At 39.0% G+C, this 24024-nt stretch overlaps 2 protein-coding genes across 10 annotated transcripts in view; one reads left to right on the top strand and one right to left on the bottom strand.

The window, feature by feature from the left end:
* The window catches only part of LOC131187816 (uncharacterized), a 227972-nt gene that overhangs the window by 189210 nt on the left and 14738 nt on the right, over positions 1–24024 (top strand). For 4 of the 9 annotated variants that reach the window (XM_058162477.1, XM_058162473.1, XM_058162475.1 and 1 more), the window contains exons 2-4: positions 2717–2945; positions 3542–3593; positions 6371–15036. In XM_058162477.1, the coding sequence (XP_058018460.1) occupies positions 10200–11117 (918 nt within the window). In that variant the 5' untranslated portion in view covers positions 2717–2945; positions 3542–3593; positions 6371–10199 and the 3' untranslated portion in view covers positions 11118–15036. Of the gene's footprint in view, positions 1–187; positions 324–2716; positions 2946–3541; positions 3594–6370; positions 15037–24024 lie in introns of those variants that run through there. The other 5 variants (XM_058162476.1, XM_058162472.1, XM_058162479.1 and 2 more) reach the window with 5 other exon arrangements.
* Positions 15163–24024, bottom strand: part of STON2 (stonin 2) — a 107439-nt gene continuing 98577 nt past the window's right edge. Inside the window, exon 7 of the mRNA XM_058162466.1 lies at positions 15163–19023. Coding sequence (XP_058018449.1) covers positions 18940–19023 — 84 coding nt within the window. The 3' untranslated portion in view covers positions 15163–18939. The remainder of the gene's footprint in view (positions 19024–24024) is intronic.

Here is a 24024-nt window from a genome sequence, read left to right on the forward strand (position 1 = left end):
TTGTTTCGCCCTTTATATAGCGAGTGCCGAGCAGCTGCGCGAGCGGCCAGAGAAAGGGGGAGGCCGCGGAGGGGAGAAGGAGGGAAGCGCCGCGAGAAGGAGCGAGAAATCGTCTTCCTCCGCCTCCTCCCGTCGAACTTCTTCCGCCTTCCTGGCGCCAGGACGCGCAGAGGTGGGGCTAAGTCGGCAGCCGCAGAGATTGCGCGACAATCCTTGGCCGAGAGCGGGATCTTTTCGCGCTCCAAATGCTGCCGCGCCGATCCCTAGAAGAGTCCCGTCCCCCCTCCGCCCAATGTTATCCTTCATTTTCTAGGGGTGCTTCGGTGACTTATTTATTTTATTTATATATTTTGTCACAACGGTATATAGAAGCATAAGCATGAAATAACTATACAATATATAAGCATATATATAAGCATAAGTATGTAATAACTATATTAATTGGATATAATGAAAGGAAACAATAGGACAGGAACGGGTAGGCACGCTTGTGCTCTTATGCATATGACTTCTGCCATAAAGGTGGAAAATAGACATTATAAGCCTTGTTTCCGGTTTCCGTGTTCGCTAGGCGGGAAAACGATACAAAATACGTGATCCGTAGACTGATGCCTTCTTGCTGTTCTTCCCTCGTGCGCAGACAGAAAATATAAAGGTTTCATAATCTGCTGTGCTAAAATCAAATGAAGACAAAAGAATTGGACTGAGCGAGGGTTTTTTATTCGTATCCATTTCATGTTTACTTTATTTTTACTTTATTTTGTCAAATCATATATGAGAACAGGTAAAAGTATGAACATAATTTGGATACATGAAAAGAATAAGTAAAAAGGAATATTAGGACGGACGGTAGGCATGCAGGTGCACTTATGCACCTCCCTTACAGACCTCTTAGGAATGGGGTGAGGTCAACAGTAGACAGTTTAAGATTAAAGTTTTGGGGGTTTGGGGAAGAAACAAAGTATTCATAATCATGTTTATACTTTTATCTGTTAACTTATATTTGCTTGACAAATTAAAATAAAATAAAAGGGCTAAACTCACAGGATGCTGATGACAATCTCCTTTTGAGGAATTGCAATAAAATGAGCAATCAAATGATTCTCCATCCTTTCAATTACATATTGCCATGAAGATGTAGGGGAAGGGATTTTTGTTTGGAAGGAGCAACTCTATTCTTGACTTGTATTTGGATATACATGAGTTCAGATTCTCTTTTTGCTTTTGTGTAGGTTTCTGATGGAAATTCGATAAGTTTGGAAAGCAAGTTGGATATCTCCCTTGCTTTTTTATGAAAAAAGTAGTTAAAACAATGTGCTTTTGGGACATTCTTTAAGGGTTAGGCTTGATAAAGCATTACTATTTGACTGGTAAAACCAGTAAAACATGTACTGTCACAAATCTAGTATTTTTCCGGTACAGAGAAGTAGCAAAAGTCAAATAATATTTTTTACAATCCTAGGAACATAGCAATTTATGAATCAAAGTGTTGTCTAAAAAATTACATCAAAGAAAATAGCTTCCTTTTTAGAATAGGCTAATACAACTTGGATCAAAATGAAAAGAATTACTATTGTAGCAGATCTATTTGAGAAGTGACTTGTATTACTTTTCTTGAAATTTGGTGAATGGAAGCAAGTGAAACTGATTGATACCTGTAACATTAGATAACTGTTTTGGCATGGAATGAGAAACCCAAATCTGTGCTTTTGATTTGCCAATAGTTCATAAACTTGATAATGTATAACTTTAATGATCCCCATAAATGCAGAGTGTTAATATAGGACTTTAAAATGCACTAGCGTGCACTGTTTTCAGAGTATCATGTACATTTTCTCTTGTGGTATTTCTATAATTTCTAATTTCTGCAGATATTGCTGTTCTCACATTTGCTAAGTTCATAGAATCCTAGTTGGCTGTGATATTCATCAGTTTTGTACATAGACATTCACAATTGCCCTTTGTCAGACAACCACAATTTAAACAGAAGGGACAATATATTTAACTAGTATGCTGAAAATGGATACAGGCTCATTGGCTCAGTCTTTAAAAGCTGTGTGTCATTTTAATGCAAAATGCTAAGACAGAGCTGTACATTTCATTTAGCTCCAAATTCTATTTTGAATTATACTCATTTCATGGAATCACACAACAGTATATTATGTATCCATGTAACCCTGCCCTTATATAAGAAATACAAAAGTCAAACAAAAAAGCAACAGGGAGAGTGGTTATTTAGGAGGGACTACAAACAAGTAGGTGACGATTGAGCATAATGTAGACACTGATTTTGATAATAAAAAAAGTAAATAAATAAACAGTCCAAATAAGAGCAATTTTCTGTAACTTCCTATCAAATGTGGGTCTGAGAGTAAAGAACTTCAGACCTGACTTGCTTTATTAGATGTCATAGGAACAGTATCCCCTTTTAAAACAAGAAAGTCCCAGTCCATAGGGAACTGCATGCAGCCTTTTTTGCAGCAACCAAGATCAATTTAAAATGTTGAAATGTTTTTTTTTTATTTTATCTAAATTTTTTTGTCTTTGAATTTTTTTTTTGTTTTGCTCACCAGCTATTATGTTAGGAACCCACTTTTAGGTCTTGGTCTTACCCACTGTCAGTGATCCCACTGCCTGCTTAACATGGCTCTCAGTCAACAATACTGTGACTTTTAACTACTGTACTAAAAATGGCCTGTTCCCTTTGTTTCTAAAGGAAATCAACCTTAACTGTCCTTTGGAAGGCAGATGCTGAAGTTGAAGCTCAAATACTTTGGCCACAAATGAGAAGAGAGGGTTCATTGGAAAAGCCCCTGATGTTGGGAAAGATTGAAGGCAAAAGAGAAAAGGAACGGCAGAGGATGAGATAGTTACATAGTGTCATCCACAGAATGGTCGTGAGTTTGGGCAGACTCAAGGAAACAGTGGAAGATTGGGGGGGCCTGGTATGCTATGGTTCATGGGGTCACATGACTTAGCAACTAAATAACAACCATTCCCTTTGTAAAAGTTAAAGATACTTTAATAAAACAACAATAGAAAAATTACAAGTAGTCCTTGACTTACTACTGTTCATTTAACAATAGTTCAAAGTTACAATGCCTTATGACTCGTTCTCAAACTTATGACAATTTCACCATCCGCAGAGTCATTTGATTGGAATCTGGGTACCTGGCAACTGGCTAGCATTTACAAGAGTTGCAGTGACTTGCAGTCATGTGAACACAATTTGTGACATTGCCAGCCAGCTTCTGGCAAGCAAAGCCAACTGAGGATGCCAGATTTACTTAAGGACCACTTATCAACCCCCTAATTTGCTTACTGATTGGTAATCAAGAAGGTTGTATAAATGGTAGTAAAATTGGGTCTGATCATATGATGGCTCATTTAATGATCACTTCGTTAGTGACCAAAATTTTAGTCCCAGTTGTAAGTGAAGGAGTACCTATACTGATCTAATTCACATTATTAGATGCATCATAAATTGCAATGTTTGTTTTTGTTTGTTTATTAAACTTCTTAACCACCATCTCTCTCATAGAGGGACTCTGGACGGTGGGCATGTATTGAAGTGGGCTGTTATATACAAAAACGTAAGTAATAATAAATTAACTCTAAAATACCACAGTTGTCTTTTGTTTTTCACAGTTTAAAAAAATCCCAGTGTGGTTACTTCTTCCTTTAATCAAATTAAATGTAAAATGATTGTTTGACAGATCTTTGTGGGAACCCTATTTTAAATGTTTTAAAACATTTGTGTATTTAATTTACATGTAATTTAAAATAGGTCACAGAATTATGAGAAACAGCTAGCTAATGTATATTTAAAAACCTAATACAGAAGAAAAGGCTATGGGAAGGAAATGCAGAAAAAGATGTTCCCCTTTTTCTAAATTTTTTTACCCACAATTATATCTGCATTTCTCCCTTCATTATCTCCTTTTTAATAACATCCATAGAATTATTTCATTGCCACAGCATTCCTCCAATTTTATATCCACTTTTACTGAATGTATATGGAGATTCTTTACTGAATGCTTCCATTCGCCGACTGAACACCCTTCTTTACAATCTAAAATGTCAGTTCATCTAAATTGCTTCAGCACCAGCCACTGTTTAGTCTTCAAACTAATTCAGAAATTGAGACATGGAAGCACCTATGAAGGTGTGTTTTACAAGAACTGCTAACAGAGTTTTTCTTTTCTAAAGCTACCTGTTTCCACAATTTTTTGCATGCATATTAATTTATGGTTAAGGTTATTCAGTCAAAAAGACTTAAAAATTTACATGCAATGGATTTCAAAAGTTTAAAATTACAGACAAAGACTCTAGGCACCTCAGAAGAGAAAAGGGGATGGAGAAGGAAAAAGCAGAGAACTCAAATTTGGATACCAACTAATAAGTAATATACTTCCCATACTGACAATGTGAAATAGAAAATGTTCTGAAAAATTATTGATTGACCAACTCTGACCCCAAAGCAACAATTAATGAAGTTATTTACCAGAGTTGCTTGACAGTGAGATGGCTGACATATAAATGAAATAAATAAATAGATAGATAAATAAATAAATAAACAATCTTACTTCTCTTTCTGCTGCAGGCTGATAACACAGCTCATGATCTATAGTTAGTGTAATCCAAGTGAATGTGTACCATTCCCTGTTAAGCAGTTCCAAATAAGAAAAGGCTGGATCGGGAAATTTTTTGTGGTTACGTGTAGGACTTTTACAAGTATAGCAACAGCAGCAGCCTTTCTGGTTAGAAATTTCTATCAAAGATCAGTGCATAGTTAGATCATATGCGGCCTACCCTACGTTTCTTGATTTAAAAAAAAAAGTTTTGAAGACTATGATGCAAAACACCAACTTTTAGAGGCATATTTAATTGCGGTAATGACTGGTTCCCACAGTTAAATATGCCTCTACGAGTTGGTGCTTTGCATTGTGTTGGTTTTTCAATTTATTTACTGCCTTTTGTTCTTTGGCAGAAAATACCCGTGGCACAAGCTGATCGAACAGCTCAGCAGCCACAGCGATGAGCCCCAGCAGCATCCCGGAGGGGTGGGGGGGGGGGAAAGGGAAGCTGCCCTGACACCCTAAACGTCCTGAAGTGGAGGAAGGCAAAGGCAACTCCGGTTGCACTTAGTTTCAAGTCCTCCGGTTGCAGCCGCCTTTCTTGCACGGCTTCATTGGGACCCTCTGGGAAGCGTCGCTTGGCCCTTCTCACTCCATGCAGAGTTCTCCTTTGCACCCGATTTGCCTGCGAGAACTGCTGCGGGTAAGAATGCCTATCCCGATTCAGGGATAAGACCCCTGATAAGGCCAAGGCCATATTTTGGGGGTCAAAAGAAAATAAGATCCTGTCTTATTTTCGGGGAAACACGGTATTCCAAAACTCTTCACTGTATCTGAAAAAGACATACACCAACACTGCAGAGTACTACAATCAATGTTGACAGATGATGACATATGCAATATTGATGGAAGTGCTTTAGAAAGCTCTTTGGAGATGCATTTCAGATATCCTTAAAACCACCATTCCATTTATTGGTGAAAATTAATCTGAGCATATTTTAGCTAAATCATTGCTTTATGAGGGGTGAAATCTAAAAATTTTTCCTACCGGTTCTGTGGGCGTGGATTAATTGGTGGGCATGACTTTGTGGTCAGATGGCTGGGTGGGCATGGCCAATAACAATAAATAAAAATAATAAACAAAGTATAAAAAACAATGAGGTACCAAAAACCAACTTTCACACTTTACACACACACAACACAACACAACTGACTCACACACAATGTAAAAGCAGCTGCACTTCACACTGGCCACAAAAAGCTCAAAAACCGACTTTCACACTTTACACACACACAACACAACTGATACACACACAAACACACAAATACCATATACAGCTTTCTGAGATTTTGTGTGTTTGTGTAGTTAAGAGTGAAACACTACAGAAACACACCAAATCTCAGATAGCTGCACAAATATTTTATTTTATTATTAACTTGGACTTCAATTCCCAGGGTTCCTCAGCCAGCAAAGCCAGACAGCATTAGTTACTCAGTGATGAAATAGATTAGCTAAATTTAGATTAGTTCTGTCTGGTGCTGAAAGTGAAACTGGGGCTTTCGGGCTGGGAAAAAAGCCACGAGGTCGATCAGTAATCAGGTAAGTGCCTTAGAATCTCTTAAAAGGAGTTTTTCTACATTTTCTACAGAAAACATGTTTTTTAAGGTTCTGCTGATGAGGAACTCAGGTGAGATCACCAGAGGAGCCTTTAATATATTTTTTTTAAGTTTAAAGGCTCTGCCGATCTCAGCTGAGGGGCGGGATCCTCAAAGGCTTTTTTTTTCTTTTAAAGGCATGTTTCGGCTGAAGAAAAACCTTCTTTTAAAAGTAAAAAAAAAAACCCTCTGCTGATGGTGCGGCTCAACAGAGGCAGGGAGGGTGAGGCCAGGGATTTTTGCTACTGGTCCTCCAAACCAGCAGCCGTCATTGCTATCGGATCATGTGAGCCGGTCCGAACCGAATTTTACCCTTGCTTTATGATTTATGGAGGATGATGTAACCATCATAATGAAATCTGTATCTTTTTCCAAATACTGAAATATTTATCCTCATTAACACATCTATGCAATGGAGACTCACCACACAGAAAAGAATCAACATTTCGACGGGCCATTTTATCTGAAGATGTCTAATGGGACGTTTCACCACTGTTTTGTGCCTGCCAACTTGGAGAAGTTGCTGGGGGAGCTGGAAAACAAGTTTCAGCATGGCCAGGAGTACAAAAGGCACGAAGAGAGCCGCCTCAACAACGACTTCCTGGGAATGCATGCACGGGCCCTCCTCAAGGAGACACTGACCATCTCGGCCGACCTGTGGGACAAGTACTAGCTGCTTGCGCTCACCGTCCGGAGACACTGCGCCTGCTTCAGCTGCCTCAAGACAGTATCTCAAGGGCAGAGCGGGAGCAGGTACCTTGCTGGGCTTCGAGCAACCCTTTCTTCCCACCCCCCTCAGTGGCTGGCCACACCAGCAGGACTCTTGCCAGCCATGCTTCCCCATGGATGGACAGACTTTCCTCCATCGCATGCTGACTGGGCATGGCAGGAGCTGGAAGTCAGGTAAGACACAGGTCTTGCAGATGGCAAGCGGAGCCCCGTGTCGCTCCATGCATTTCGCTTCTCCACTGTCCCACCGCTCCTCACCTGCGACTCCCCCTCACTGGCCGAGATTGACAAGCCAGATTCAGGGAGCTGAATGCGCTGCCATCACCCAGAAGGAAATAACATTAGAAATGGGCTCTCTCGCAGTACCTCCTCTTTCTCTCCTTCTCCTGAGTGGCAGCGGTGCATCTGGCTCACCGAATCTGGCCTGCTGATCTCGGGCAGCAGCGGCTCTGATGTTCCCCCTTCTTCTGTATCTAGGTATTTGGGGGGGGGCTTATTTTAGCGCATGCGCTCGAAAGCCCAATTAGGCTTATTATTGGGACATGTCTTAGTTTCAGGGAAACATAGTATCATATAACATCCTGTATAAGAGTATGACTTTGCTTTGTCCAGAGATTTCATTGCTCCAGATTAGTCTTTACGGTCTCTTGCTTATAACTTTTATTTAAACAATAGACTATCCTTGGCCTATGGTTGAGCATATTTTGTTGAAAAAAATAAAAATAAACTTGAAAAAAGGACATATCTGAAAGAAACTTGTAAGGATTAAAAAGTGTTTATAATTTTGCTTTACAAAGGAAAATTCAAGAGTAAAATTATATTCAAGAAAATTAAATTCAAGAAAACTATAAAATGCATTACCTAAAAAGGACAATTCACTTTCCATATTTCATATGAATGTGGCAGTCTATACATTAAGTGATATCATTTGTATGGGTAAAAGATAAATGACCAAAATAAAGGACAAAAGTGACTTTTTGAAAAATAAATAAAACCAAAGGACTGCTCTATTTTTTATGATAAGGTCATTGTAATACTGTATAGCCATGCTACAATGTAAGCCCCTACAGAGATATGAAATTATATTTGCAGCTGCCAAAAAAAGCCAAAGCAGTCCAAGGCTGCATTAATAGAGGGATAGAATCAATATCACCCGAAGTGTACTAAATGCCACTCTATAATGGCTTGGTAAGACAATTCTTGGAATACTGCATCCAGTTTTGGTCACCACGATATAAAAAAGATGTTGAGACTCTAGTCTAGAAAGAGTACAGAGAAGAGGAACAAAGACAATTAGGGGACTGGAGGCTAAAACATAAAGAATGGTTGCTGGAGTTGGGTATGTTTAGTTTGATGAAAAGAAGGAATAGGGGTAATACGATAGCAGTGTTCCAATATCTAAGGGGTTGCCATACAGAAGAGGGAGTCCATCTATTCTCCAAAGCACCAGAAGGCAGAGCAAGAAACAATAGATGGAAACTAATCAAGGAGAGAAGCAACCTAGAACTAAGGAGAAATTTCCTGATGGAACAATTAATCAGTAGAACGATTTGCCTCCAGAAGTTTTGGATGCTCCAACCCTAAAAGTTTTTTAGAAGACATTGGACAACTATTTGTCTGCAATGTTATAGGGGCCATGATGGCAAACCCATGGCACACGTGTCACAGGTGGCATGCAGAGCCCTGTCTGGGCATGTGTACCATCGCCAGCCGCTCTTCTGGGTTCGATCGCATGCATGCACACCAGCCAGCTGGTCTAAATGTGATAAATAACCTTTTTTTAAAAAATGATGCAATTGTTCACAATTGTTCCAGAAGACTGGACCAAAAAAGGTGACTTTAAATTACAACAAAATAGATTTCAGTTGATTATCAAGAAAAAAAGATGCTAAAGATGAGAACTGTTCATTCATGGAACTAACAACCTTGGAAGATGGCACATGATCTTGTAGTGGATACTGACGGTGTTGATTTAATTATTTTAAAAATAAATGAAAGAAATGTAGTGGATTCCTAAAGAGGTTTGGACCAGATTATGTGTAAAATATTTTCCAATCTCAACATTCTATACTTCTATGAAACAAATGAAAACAAATGGGAAGAAAAAATGGCAAACTGTACAATACTGTATTAAAAGGTTTGTTATTATGAAATGAACAGTAATATTTTGAACTTACAGTATCTACTTTGGACTTTATAAAGCTTAAATTAAAGCCTGCAGATATTTGTCATGTCAGTTTTTTATATTGTAAAACAATATGAAATCATAAAGAAATGCCAATTTTTATATTTACCAGACTATATTTTCAAAACCTTGATCTACAAATGTGAAAAAAATAGTAATTATATTAATGATTACAATTATAGCAGTAGCATGCAAACAAAAATAGAATTAAAAAATAGAAGGTCAGAAAATAAAGAAAAAAATAATATAATAAAAAATATATATAACAAAAGTTTTCACCTTCAGCACAAGAAGTATAAATTATTTTATAACTTAGTATCGTCCCCTAAAATACAACAAATTATCTCTTCTTTCCATATCCTATCTTTAATCCATAAACAACTTCATGAAGTCTCTTCATTTCAGTTAAGATCTCAACAATAATTCATTAAGGGTCATCAGAAATATAGGTATGTAAAATCTCATTGGTGATATATTTCTCATACAGTAGTACATCAAATAAACTGATCAAATGGTTAAAAAGTTATTCATAGACCTTATATGAAGCCCAAGGTAGGGGTGGGGGGTTGTTATTAGGGAAAGTCTAGAGCCGAGGGAGGCCACTGTACCTCAGGTTGCCGGTTGTGAATCCCTCTTTGTGAAGTGGGGCCATCGGAATCAGTTGGGCTTGTTGATCACGTACCTGGCTCCTTGCTGCGTGACTACAGCCCTACCCGAGTTGTTGGAGGTGCTCGCCGGGGTGGCGGTTGAGACCTCCAGACTTATAGTCATGGGGGACTTTAACCTGCCATCGACGGGCTTGTCATCGACGACGGCGCGGGAGTTCCAGGCTTCCATGACGGCCTTGGACCTGATTCAAGTAATTGATGGCCCTACGCACATAGGGGGAGGCACACTGGATTTAATTTATATCTCTGGACAGTGGTTAAATGATCTGAAACTAGATAAGTTAGAAGCAGAACGGGTGTCATGGTCAGATCATTTGCTCCTTCGCCTAGATTTTCAGACCGCTACCCACCACTGCAGGGTGTTGGTTCCATCCCAGGCACCTGATGGACCCGGAGAGGTTCCTGATGGAGCTTGGGCCGTTTCCTGAGGACCTGGCCCACGGCACGGCTGAAGAACTAGTTGCGGCCTGGGAACGGGCCGCGGCTAGAGCTTTGGGCCGTGTCGTGCCTTTGCGGCCTCTGACCCGGCGTAAATCTCAGCCGGCCCCCTGGTTCTCCGAGGGGCTGAGGGAGATGAAACGCCAGAGAAGATGCCTAGAGAATGTTTGGAGGTCCAGCCGTTCCGAAGCTGACCGAACACTAGTTAGGTCCTATTCTAGGACCTACCTAGTGGCAATGAGGGAGGCGAAGCGTTCTTACGCTTCCACCCTCATTGCGTCAGCAGATAACTGCCCGGCCGCCCTGTTTCGGGTGACCTGCTCTCTCCTGCATCAGGAGGTGCGGGATGACCCATTGCAGGGACGTGCCGAGGAGTTTAGCGGTTATCTATATGATAAAATCGTTCAGCTCCGGGATGGCTTGGACCGAAATTGGGATGATCCGGATGAGAGGGCGGAGTCGCGTCTTGTGGAGATTGTTTGGGTTGAGTTTGACCCTGTGGCTCCCGAGGACGTAGACAGGTTGTTGGGGAGGCTGCATGCCACGACATGTTTACTGGACCCGTGCCCTTCCTGGTTGGTGCTGGCCTCTCAGGAAGTGACACGAGGCTGGCTCCAGGGGATTATTAACGCTTCTTTGTTGGAAGGGGTTTTCCCTGCCGCCTTGAAGGAGGCGGTGGTGAGACCCCTCAAGAAGCCGTCCCTGGACCCAGCTGTTTTAGGTAATTACCGTCTGGTCTCCAACCTTCGCTTTATTGCGAAGGTTGTAGAGAGTGCTGTGGCACGGCAGCTACCCCAAAACCTGGATGAAGCCGTCTATCTAGGACACAAATTCCTTGTGTGTCCAATCACACTTGGCCAATAAAAATTCTATTCTATTCTATTCTATAGACCCGTTCCAGTCCGGCTTCTGACCCGGATATAGCACGGAGATAGCTTTGGTTGCGTTGGTGGATGATCTCTGGAGGGCCAGAGACGGGTTATTCCTCTGCTCTGGTCCTGTTAGATCTCTCGGCGGCTTTCGATACCATCGACCATGGTATCCTGCTGCGCCGGTTGGGGGGGTTGGGAGTGGGAGGCACCGTTTATTGGTGGTTCTCCTCCTACCTCTCTGACTGGTCGCAGACAGTGTTGACAGGGGGGCAAAGGTCGACCGCGAGGCACCTTACCTGTGGGGTGCCGCAGGGGTCGATTCTCTCGCCCCTCCTGTTCAACATCTATATGAAGCCGTTGGGTGAGATCATCAGTGGCTTCGGGGTGAGATATCAGCTGTACGCTGATGACACTTACCTGTACTTTTCCACCCCGGGCCACCCCAACGAAGCTGTCGAAGTGCTGTCCCGGTGTTTGGAGGCCGTACAGGTCTGGATGGGGAGGAACAGGTCAAGCTCAATCCCTCCAAGACGGAGTGGCTGTGGATGCCGGCACCCCGATACAGTCAGCTGCAGCTGCAGCTGGCTGTTGGGGGCGAGTTATTGGCCCCAAGGGAAAGGGTGCGCAACTTGGGTGTTCTCCTGGATGCACGGCTGTCGTTTGAAGATCATTTGACGGCCGTCTCCAGGAGAGCCTTTCACCAGGTTCGCCTGGTTCGCCAGTTGCGCCCCTTCCTTGATCGGGATGCCTTATGCACAGTCACTCATGCTCTCGTTACCTCTCGCCTGGATTATTGCAATGCTCTCTACATGGGGCTCCCCTTGAGATGCACTCGGAGGATTCAGTTGGTCCAGAACGCAGCTGCGCGGGTGATAGAGGGAGTTCCACGTAACTCCCATGTAACACCTCTCCTGCGCAGACTGCACTGGCTACCTGTTGCCTTTCGGGTGCATTTCAAGGTTCTGGTTACCACCTTTAAAGCGCTCCATGGCTTGGGGCCTGGGTACTTATGGGACCGCCTGCTGTTACTTCATGCCTCCCACCATCCTGTACGCTCTCACAGAGAGGGACTTCTCAGGGTGCCGTCCACCAAACAATGTCGGCTGGCGGCCCCCAGGGGAAAGATCCTTCTCTGTGGGGGCTCCTACTCTTTGGAATGAACTTCCCCCTGGTTTATGCCAAATACCTGACCTTCGGACCTTTTGCCGCGAATTGAAAACATATTTGTTTATTCGCGCGGGGCTAGCTTAAACTTTTTAAACTGTTTAGTTTTTAAATTTTAAATTCTATTTATGTTTTAAATTGGGGTTTTTAGATTTTAAATATTTTAATTTCTCGGCCAATTGTGTAATAAGTTTCTTAATTTAGTTTTAAATTGTATATTGTGTATGTTTTTTAGCCTGGCTGTACACCGCCCTGAGTCCTTCGGGAGAAGGGCGGTCTAGAAATTCAATAAATAATAATAATAATAATATTTCCTGTTGTCTTAACGGATGCCTGATACCACTGCCTTGCAACCATCACCATAAATTACGCCAATATTTTCTTGTCTGAACTGACCACCCACAGTGACATTGTTTTTGTTAACTATTCTTATCTGCTATTTACTTGCTTTAGAACTGGTAATAGACCATGTGTGGGAAACTTGTACCATGTCAAATATTGTTGGATATCATCTCCACCTGCTCCCATCAGCATGGGCAATATTTGGACGTGAAGAGAGTCAGAGTCTAATAGCTTCTTAGACTTGTTCCCCATCCTATCCCTGGTTAGATTTTCCCTGGTTCCCCCCCCCCAATTGTTTTAATAAATGATCATTGTAAGTCAACAAAACCTTTTGTTGTTGTTTTATTAACTTTTTGAAAAAAGTAAGTGTCCATATTAGACAATAAAAATTAGCTGTGTTAGGTTGCATCCTAAAAGAAAAAGGAGAAAAAGAATACAGATTTGAAATTATCTGTTTTTTAATATTGCACAAGTATGCTTTACAGCAATATGACAAAGAATTATTAAATAATTCAGATCAATATTTGCATATTATTGATAATGGATATTGGTCTCATGAGACATTGATGCCAGTAATGGTATGCTTATTCTTTTAATTTGCATAATAATCGGTGCGGAATGCATGTAAATAGTTGAAATTCCTTTTAATCTAACTCCTGATGAAAATTTATAACTAGCTGTGGTCTGCTTTTATTGATTTTAGTCTTTTTTAATTTTCTGACTCTTCAGATGTTATCTGGCAGTGTGAGAAATTAAGTATCAATATTTTTTGTTTGTATATTATAAACACATTCACATTGTGTACTTTTATTGCAGTTTAACTCGTGCTGCTAGATTTTTTTACCCAGTATTTGAGTAACGCTAGCAACATCAAACCACAAGATGGCAATAGTTTCTCAAAAAGGAGGAAATTAAATAAGTGAAGTTGTATCTCAATGTTTCTTCATTTTGGAATTAAACCAAAACAACTCACAAGTGTCAAACGTTGTAAAATTGTGATGTTCCTGGGCTAACAATAAAATCTTAAAAAGGAAAAATTATATGTTTCCAGTAAGAATTTGTATATACGTAGGCGTTTCCTTTTCCTTTTCTTTTTTTGGCTCCATTCTTGTGCCAAATTGTTAACTAAAATATAAAGAATTGGACATTATAGAAAATAAAATCTATAATCGTGCATTTTGTTTTACTTATGTTTATTTTAGCAACAGATTCACCTCCAGCAGATTCACCTGCAGTGCATTCATTTTTTTTCCTTATTGATGCCTACCGTGAAAGGAAATGTACTGTATAAGGAAATGAAATATTAATGAATTTCAAGTTTGTTCTTGTGTTATATTGATCAGGTATTCCATATATTTGAACAGAGCTGTTCTCCCCACCTTATATAATAAAATGCTATCCTTAATAATTAGCAGAGGATGTCCCATTTATAAAAATAATTGCTAATTTTATTTTTAAGCTGCCATACTCTACTCTGTTATATACAGGTTGATGGATGCAGAACAAAATTAGCTGATTATAAACAGGCTGGCAGCAGCTCTCCCAGTCTGGCATAGGAAATCTCTTGCAATGGACAAGCATATAGTGCCCAGGGAAGTTTTTTAGCCAGCCTGCAAGTTTCTTATGGGAAATTTGCTTTGCTTTGGCATGGGCAAAAGGACAGGTGGACCAGTAACAAATGCGTGTGGAGAACTTACATTTGGCATTGTTGGATTGCATCAAATTTTCCTGGCATTACTAGTCGGCATTCTGACAGAAGAACATAGGAGCAAAGTGAGGAAGATTCCCAATCAAAGTTGAAGACTTTTTAAAGTTCCCAAGTTTTTTCTTCCATGAGATATTGAACTTATTCTGGATCAGAGGTATAGGCAATCTTAACACTTTGCTAATAGTTTAGTCCATAATATTTAAGTGGTGAGAACTATAACCTAAAAATACAGATTGCCTAATGAATGGTAAAGAGGCCAAAAGTTTTGGTCCCATAGTATTCTTCCTTTAGGACCTATGCAAGGCAAGTGAATAGCATCAATGAAGACTGATAGTAATTCTTTCATTTTTCCCCTATTAACAAGTACTGCATATACTGAAAAATGATCAAATCACATTATTTTGTGATTAAATGACTAACTACATCAGATTATAAAGGTGGATATCAAAAATTATGACATTAAGGAAATGAAATCAATGCCTTCATTCTGTTTTATGCAGATTGCTAGATAATTTCCATAGGGATTCCTTATGGTAATGCTTTGCAAAGTAGTCCTGGGACGTGGTTAGAATTTGATCCATCAGGAAATCCAAAGGCCAAAGACTAGACTGGAAAATTAAAAGAACATCCAGAACAAGGCAAAACATAAGCCACTTATGTATGTTGCAAAATTTACATCCATGTAGTCATCTTTTTACATGCATCTTGAAATTGAACCATTCATGTTTTAAGAAGTCATTGTATTATGGCATTATCTTTTTCCTTTTCAACTATATTAAAAATGAACAACAATGTAAAAATGAAGACATGACTGCTGTGAATGTCGAATTTCATTTGCATTTATTCAACAGTCCTTCCCAAATTCCAAAACGACATTTCTCTGATGGGATGGAGAAGTGCCACAATAGGTTTTTTTTTAAAAGAATTAGCCAGTGTATAGACTTTTTCAAAGTACATTAAAAGGTAGAAACCTATTACAAAATATGTAAAAAAACAACAATCACATTAGTGCAAGAGGTTATGACTTATCTGTATGGAGGCACTGAACAACAACATAATTGCAATACAAGCCCTTTTATTTATCTTCGCAAGTCTTTAAGGGCTTTGGGGTTGTTTTATGTTAAGTAACATTTTCACAATAAATTAATGGGATTCCCATTACAAATCTGCCAATACCATAGAAAGATGTTTCCCATATATAGGACTTAAATCAGATGGTAAGTTACAATCTACAATTGACTGGAACAATGGACTGCGTACCAGCAAGTAAATTAAAAATGAATCTTTATAAGGCAGATGTTATTAATCCACAGCGATGGTTCATCTGTGGGGCCCCAAATATCAGTCAGGAATCTTAGCTTCTCCTCCTCAATTCTACAATCCCCTCTCTTTTGTTAAGTCTTGTTAAGTACAGGATGTGGCTGTTACTTGCTACTCATCACACATTCTCTTATACCTTAGCTGTTGTTAGTGCATTCTTCATAACAATATATCCTGAAAGGGACTGACTGCTCAGACCACGTTAAACTTGATCACCAAGGGAAAAATAACTTCTTGGTACCCTTAAAAATATGTTAATATTTAAATTTTAAACTCCCCAATGGGCCACATACTATATTACATAGAAATAATCTTCCCCTGTCCATTACCCTACCCCAAATATTTTTTTCTGAGATTAGATAAAATCTAATTAGGCTTCCTGAATATTCTACCACACCCATATATCAGAGTGTGTGAAATAAGTATTTTTAAAGACTTCCACATAACTCCATGCTTTAGTATTCACTAAAAAAGGCATTCATCAATTTTTCAGGCAGATTTTAAATGAAGTTGAAGGGCTGGTTCAGACAAGCTTGCATAATATTTAAATACTTTATAAATATTGTGATTTGCAACTAAATGTGCAAACCAACAACAGTAAACAATATTCAACTCAATGCAGCTAGGAGACGTAGGCAGATGTGCTTCTTGATGTGCTAGATAATATGAAGTCAGTAAAGGACATCAGTGGGCCTTTTGTCCTACACAGTTTACCCAAATAAGAAAATGTTATATCATTACAAAGGCAGAGATGTTATCGGTATTGCGAGAATTATTTCTCACACAGTCGGTGAAAAGTAAGATATAGCAAAGAAAGGGCAGATGAAAACAAGCCAGGCAACTCAGAAATGAAGACCAAATAGTCTGGTATATAAACCAAGAACAAAAGTTAAAATACATTAAAGAAAAATTAGTTCTTGAATCAAAGCAGTTGTGGAAAGTTTATTATGGCTTTGCACTCTTTTCCAGTAGGTACATAGTGGCTGTTCCATTCCTTACCCTGTTACAGAAGATTCACTGTATGCTATAGATGTATGTTGTACAGTCATCTATAATATATGGTGTAAAGATTTTAACAGTTACTATGGAGGACAGACAAGCAGAAGACTAACGGAGCACATCCATGAACACCAATTAACAGTCAGAAGACATGATGAAAACTCCTTAATCTCACAACACAACACATGGACTGACTCAACCATAGTTTCAACTGGGAAACTCTGAGCATCTTAGACAAAACTAAATCCAAAAGTGCTAGGGAATTCTTGGACATTTGGCAATCAGAAAAATCCATCATCCATAGATACAGAGAAATAAATCACATTTATATACCATTCAAAAGAGACAAAAAAGCTAAGAAGAAATAAAGATCAGAATATATTCTCTCCAGCAGCCAACAGCCAGTTAAACAAGGAAAAACACCAGGCAAACAATCAAGCAGAAAACAATACCCTACTCAAAGAACTGCCAACAGAAAAACCAGCAAAACTGACAGGGCAAGCTACTGTATATAAACAGTATACAAACAGCAAAGCCCACACTTACTGTATTTGCATTGATGCTATTATCTAGTTGGGTAATGAAACAACTGTAAGCAAACAACTAAGCTCAGACTCTAGAGTTCACCCCTGAGCTCCACATATTCTCTTCTGAAATTACTGTTGGCCTATGAGTAAGCACCAATTACAGCTTCCCTTCCTTATACAAGCGATTGGACAGTAATTTCATCATCAAGCCCATTTTCCAGAATAATATGGTCTATAAGCCAAAATAGGTGAAATTTGCATCTAGCCTAGCCCTAGAAATTTATTTAAAACTGGGATTTATTACAACACTAGAATATTTTAGACAGGATTCTGTGTATAGGCTTTCATGGCACTATCGATTGGGCAGCGTTGTGCTTCAGGGTTGAGTAACTGGTCTAAACAGATTTTCTGATGTCTTGCTGGCAACTGTGGCTGCCATTTTCAGAAGCAAAGATGCCCACCAGAATTCTCTGAACTCATACATACACCAAATTCTTGCTTGACAGAAAGTATGATTATAGATATGTACAGCCCCCAACTTGGTGCTCCTCCCACTATATTGGACTACAACTCCTATAGCAATTGGTAACTTTTAGTTTTTGGACATAGGGAGGATTAAAAAAGAAATGGAGAATACTGAAGCTCCAACGTGTACTCATAGAAAGTTTTTTGAGGATATGTCCAGACATGTTTAGGAGTATTCCCAGAAATCTGAAAACTAGAAACTTGATTCTTTAAAAAACAACTACAAGATGAGATTTTTCAAGAAGTCAAGTTTTCATCTCTATGAAAAAGACTGTGTGGACACAAGAATTCATTAAAAAAATCTGTACTGCCATTATGTCTACCTTGTATAAAGTGATGCCATTAATTGCTTAGTAACATAGAAATTATTTTTTTGAAGTATCTTGGAAATAAAATGTAGTGTTAAGACAGAATTTGAAAGTAGCATTATCGGCATTTACAAAAGTTGACCAATTTTTTTACCAACCTCATCAAAACTTAAAAGTTCAGCATATTAATATATGCAGTATGGTAGTGATTTGGGGAACACATAGTAACCAGTTTAGCTAAACATCTAACTGAGATTAAATCTATTTTCCCCTCAGTATCTTCCCAGGTAAAAGTGATCCAAAAGTCACCTTAGTCCCTTTCAACTAAATCATGTCTAAAGGATAACTCTGGCATTTCAGTAAATTGCATAAAATATTTCTGATTTGCCAAGGGAAGTATACAATATTTAAATATTCTTCCTTTGGCTCTCTCTACCTACCGGTAGCTGATAGGAAAGGTTGCTTAGGATTTCTCACTGAGAGCCATAGACATGAAAGAAACATGGAAATACTAGTGTTTCTTCTACACCTCCCATCCCAAGGGCTGTTGCAGATCACCTGGAAAAACTCCACTGAAGACTGAATTACCAGTCGTCAGGAAGTGACAAGTATACGGTTTGAAAATACTTAACAAGTCTAGAATTTTGACAACTGTAGCTGACAAAATACAGTTATTTTGCTCTAAAAAATATACTGGAACAGATGAAAAGAGGCTTGAGTGCACTGCAAGCCTATATACTTAGTGTAATTCTACCCAAACTACTCAGCAAACATATCCCAAAAGGATTTTTAAAGTCTGTTCAGAGAGCGAAATGTCACTCCAAATACTTCTTGGTTCTTCGGACTACAGAAGGGAGGCACGGCATTCCTTGTATTCAATTCTTGTTGCTTCTATTGCTTTCAGATAACTATTTCTTCCTTTCATTGCACAGCACATTCCTTGGCATTATCACCATCTTCTCCCAAATTATCTGGATTCAAGCTTTTTTTCCTCTCTATTCCCACCTGAAAGAAAAACAAACTGGGAGTCTTGTGGAGAACAGCAAAAGGCCACCTAATTTTTGTTTTGTATGTTTCACTCAAGAATGACTTGTCCCAAAGCAAGAATGGGCAGTACTCCCCTGATTCACAGATGACAGGTATGCAGAACTGACTCCAGCAAAAGTAGGTTCTTCCCATGCTGCCTACATGGAAAATACTAAAGTGGTATCATGGCGGTTCACTGCAGGATGGGAATGTCCACCAAACTTAATGGATATATAAATTTGAGAGGGAAGGATTCCCCCAACCATATATAAAGCAAATAGGGGAACAAAGAAAAAAAATCCCATGTATGTGTAATGTGCCTTCTCTCTCTACATTAGATTTGTGAACATAAAAATTATACTAAGGCATGTGGCTCAGTGGCTAAGACGCTGAGCTTGTTGATCGAAAGGTCGGCAGTTCGGTGGTTCAAATCCCTAGTGCCGCATAACGGGGTGAGCTCCTGTTACTTGTTCCAGCTTCTGCCAAACTAGCAGTTCGAAAGCACATAAAAAATGCAAGTAGAAAAATAGAGACCACCTTTGGTGGGAAGGTAACAGTGTTCCGTGCACCTTTGGTAGTCATGCTGGCCATATGACCATGGAGACATCTTTGGACAGCACTGGCTCTTCAGTTTTGAAACGGAGATGAGCACCTTCCCCTAGAATCAGGAACAACTAGCACATATGTGCGAGGAGAACCTTTACCTTTATGGCATGCTTATAAGGAGATCCAGCTATTTGGAGAACTTGTGCAAAGTTTGATAACTACTATTATTCTTTAGGATAAATTCTGGGATCTGGTGGGGAACGGAACCATGCTTTTGAGTTGGAGCTCAGAAAGCCAGGAATAAACATTTATTCTTGTGAAACGGTACTGTAATATAATTCAGATAAAAAGCGAAAGAACCATAGATATTCAAAGAATGTGCTGTGTTTCCAGTGGTGTTTGGTATGGGAAAAAATAGGCATTATGATTCCAAACAATAGGTACAGATTGATTTTGGAAGAAATGAAATATCTGGGCATCTTACTTTGTTCCTATAAAAATAAATAGAAGGACCTAAAGCACACAAGGTTTCAGCCAATGAGCCAATGCTTTGCTTACCAGAAAGAGTGTCTTCCATCAGAGGAGGTAAATTGGGTCAGGAGACACAGCTAAAAGGATTTCAATGTTAATGTGAAAATATAGAAAGAACAAGGCTAAAGTTATAGGCCAAAAGCAGGTAGGAATGTTGGCTGGAAAGGTGCTGGATGGCTCATAAAAAGCTTCATTAGCAGACTAGAAAGAGTAGCACTGCCTGAGGAAAGGGGGGGAAAATGGGATGAAGACTGCCTTTAATGAAAAGGGAGCTCAAGGTAGCAGTTTCAAATCTAAAAGAAAGGCCAACATGTATTTATTTTACCTATTTATACTTTAAATTTCTCAGGACAGCCAACTCACAGCAGGGTACAAATTGGAAACAAAATCCAATATATTAACTCAACAAAGAAATAAAAGATGAACATAGCCAAGAGGGACAGACTTAGCACAATACTGGATATAACCTTTTCAAGCTGACTCATACTCAACTAAGCTAGAGGCTGGGGAAACAGCCAAATCTTCAAGGCTCATTTAAAGCATGGCAAATTGGCTAAAGGCAAGATGAAACTCTTCCAAATATCATTTCTCTGTGGAAATAGGGCCAAACTATAATGGTGAAAGAAGGTGGAGGGTAAGAGCTTTTTGAACTCCAAGAGGAAGCTTATACCACTGGGCAGGTGGGAAAAAAGAGAAGGCACACTTCTACGTAGATCAGGTCAGGAAACACTACAGTAAGGGAATCTTCAACTACATTTGTGTTTTACATTCCCCCCCTCTTATAACTTGTTGATTTAGAGAAGCAGCAGCCTGAGGATCTTCCTAACCGTATCTTCTTTCCAGCATTCAAAGAATGCTTCTGTTCTTTTTGTTTCTGACTTTTGTTGTTTTTGTTTTCTGTTGTTTTATTTAATCAGAAGCTGTCACATTATCTCTCCCTTTGGAAAACCAATTGGACAGGCTTGATTAACACTGAAAATTTAGTTTTTCCTTTTGAAGACTAACAACAGCTGATGTACAGTTAATTACAGTCACTGTAATTACAGGGTGTTTTTACTGTTGTCCTTTTTATGTATTTTCTTGTGTAACATTTTTATTTCTTCTAGGTTGTTTTTTTTTTTTGGAATGTTCAAGTATATATACTACATTTTTGTTATGCATTAGATTATTGCAGATAATCAATATTATTGGATAGTACTATCATTGATACTATGACCATGGGGAAACTTCCAATGCCTTCCAAAGTGCAAAAACCTTGAGGGTTTCTTTGATGTCACAAGAAACCAAACACCTAGGATACAGAGACAGGTACAAAGGATGAAAAAGGGGAATGTCTCCAAAAAGATTTTTGCTCTTTACCACCATGAAGGGAATGAGATCTTTAATGTTCAAATGAAGAAAGCCAATTTGGTGAAGTAAACAACTAAAGTTGTAACTTAATACGATTCAGTAGTTGGGGAAAAACAAGACTCACATTACAGAGAAAAACTTGTGTACAAACACCTGAAGCATATGGAGTCATGCCAGTAGGAGAGTAGCTTCTTTGGTGGTCCTATCTATTGTTGGTCCTTGATTTGGAGACCTCTTATAACTGATCCAGAGAACAAAGTGCAGAAGAACTTGAGCTATGTGGTGAAGAAACATGACATGGGAATGTGTAATTAACCTAAAGCATGGAATGAAATTACACTTTGGAGTCGAAAGATATGACATAACATACGTAACATAGGGCCATAGAGAGGCCAAATAGTGAAACACTAAATTAGTAAATGAGTCAAACTATTAAAAAGTAAAGAAGGGGCAATTCAAAGTAACAATAAAGTTATTCTAAGTTTAAGTCTAAATAGCAAGATCTACCTAGAGACATGAAGGTATACATTCTTCAAATTTATAAATGTGAGCTATTGTACCATTTTACAAATGGGAAAGATGTAAGTGGTACAATAGATGTAATATCCCAAAACCAAGAGACCTTTAAAAAAACCATTTGAAATGGCTATGAGATGGCAAAGTGACCTGCCTCTCATCAATAGCAATAGGACTTAGTTTTATATACTGCTTCATAGTGCTTTACAGCTCTCTAAGTGGTTTACAAATTCAGGACATTATCCCCAATAATCTGGGTCCTCATTTTACCAACCTTGGAAGGATGGAAGGTTGAGTCAATTCAGAATCGAACTGAGCCATTCAGAATTGAACTCTTGGAGTGAGCAGGGAGTTAGCCTGCAGTACTGCATTCTAACCACTGTGCCACCACGGCTCTTAAGCCATGAGTTAGTTTCTTCCACAGGAATACATGATCTGAAGTACACAGAAAAACACTTTTCTGGAAATAGGGAAGTACAGCTGAACAGTATTAAATAGGGACAATTGAGAAATAGCTGGAGGAGAGACAATGCTCAGAGATAAGCCTGGTGTTCATTGGAACTTCATAATGGCAAATTGGACAGGGAAAAAAGAGAGAAAAAGACCCAGTGACAAAGCCCGCAGCTATTAAGTAATTCAAGACCTAAAAGGCTTTCCTAAAAGAAAGAAGATGAAATGGTGAGCTGAAGAAGGGAAATTTAAGTTGAAAATATGAGTGCATTTAGGCAAGACTGGCGCTGAGAAACTATAATCAGCTGACTATCAAACGGAGTGCCTAGGAATTCCAGGCAAAATTGACTTTAAAAAGAAATGGGGAGGCAGCCGTGTCGTTTTCCTTAACCCTTTGTTATGAAAGAGAAAGGATTAGCTGGAAAACAGAGCAAAATATAGGAAGGCTGGGAGAAGGCCAGCAAGATTCCTGTGTTCACCCACAGGGGCGTTCCTACAGAGGTGATTAGGAGAAGGGTGAAGGCTCAAGAAAAGAACGGCATTGTATAGGCCAAAGAGATATACTACTATTGTCCTACTGGAAGCAATTGATCTCTGCCCAGATACTTAAAAGAAGAAGTTGGTAGAAAGAAAATAAGTGACTTGGGGAAGGGCTTTAAATGAATAGAACTCTAAGCCACCTGTAAAGCAATGAAAGAGCTAGCAAAATATTCAAGGAGGACGTAAGAAGAGGAACAGATCATTGCTTAGCCCCAAAAAACAAAACAAAACAAAACAAAACAAAACAAGAAATCGGTAAGTACAGTGAAAGTTTCGAGGTTAAAAACTGAAGTTTAACTAAATTAGAAATCAGAAAGAAGGAGAAGGTGCTTTGAGAAAAAAATAACTAGGAAACTTTGAAGAAGAATTAAAAGAATATTAAAGAATATTTTTTAAAAAAATAAGGAAGGAAAAAAGTAAGAACATTTGATGAATCAGAAGGATGATCAGATCAAGCATGAACATGATAAACACAGTGGCAAGTCCGAAACAAATCCAAACAAGCAAGCAAGTAGGAGGATTAATGGATTAAGCAGGAGCCATGACTAGTTGGATTGGAGAATAGGGCCTTTCCCAAATAATGCTATATGCTGTACACGTCTCCAAATGTGACTCTTTATAGAGAGTTATAACTCATGGGAGTGAATAATTCTGTTCTGACAAATAGGATGGAAAATAGGGTCCCTAAGGTCCCTTCCCATTCTATGATAATTTAAAAGACCATATTGAAAAGCTAAGTAATGTACAGACCTTTGTCCCATTGTAATTAAATGTGATTTTTCTGTGGTTCAGGAAAAGAGATTACTTCTGATTTTTATTATATGAGATCATTTAATTTGAGATGTCAGGTTCTGAGCCTGGGGCCTTTTCATGCAACATATATTCTGCCAAAAAGCTGAAGATTGTTTTAATCCATTAAATTACTGCAGGCAACATATATCAGATAGCATAGAAGATCTGACTATTCGTACATTAGTGATTCTGTAGAAGGCATGCTATCAAAAGTTATCTGAATGCAAAAATAAACAAACCCAGAAGCTCCTATAA

This window comes from Ahaetulla prasina, chromosome 1 (assembly GCF_028640845.1).
Source record: "Ahaetulla prasina isolate Xishuangbanna chromosome 1, ASM2864084v1, whole genome shotgun sequence".
In the NCBI taxonomy this organism is placed as follows: Eukaryota; Metazoa; Chordata; class Lepidosauria; order Squamata; family Colubridae; genus Ahaetulla; species Ahaetulla prasina.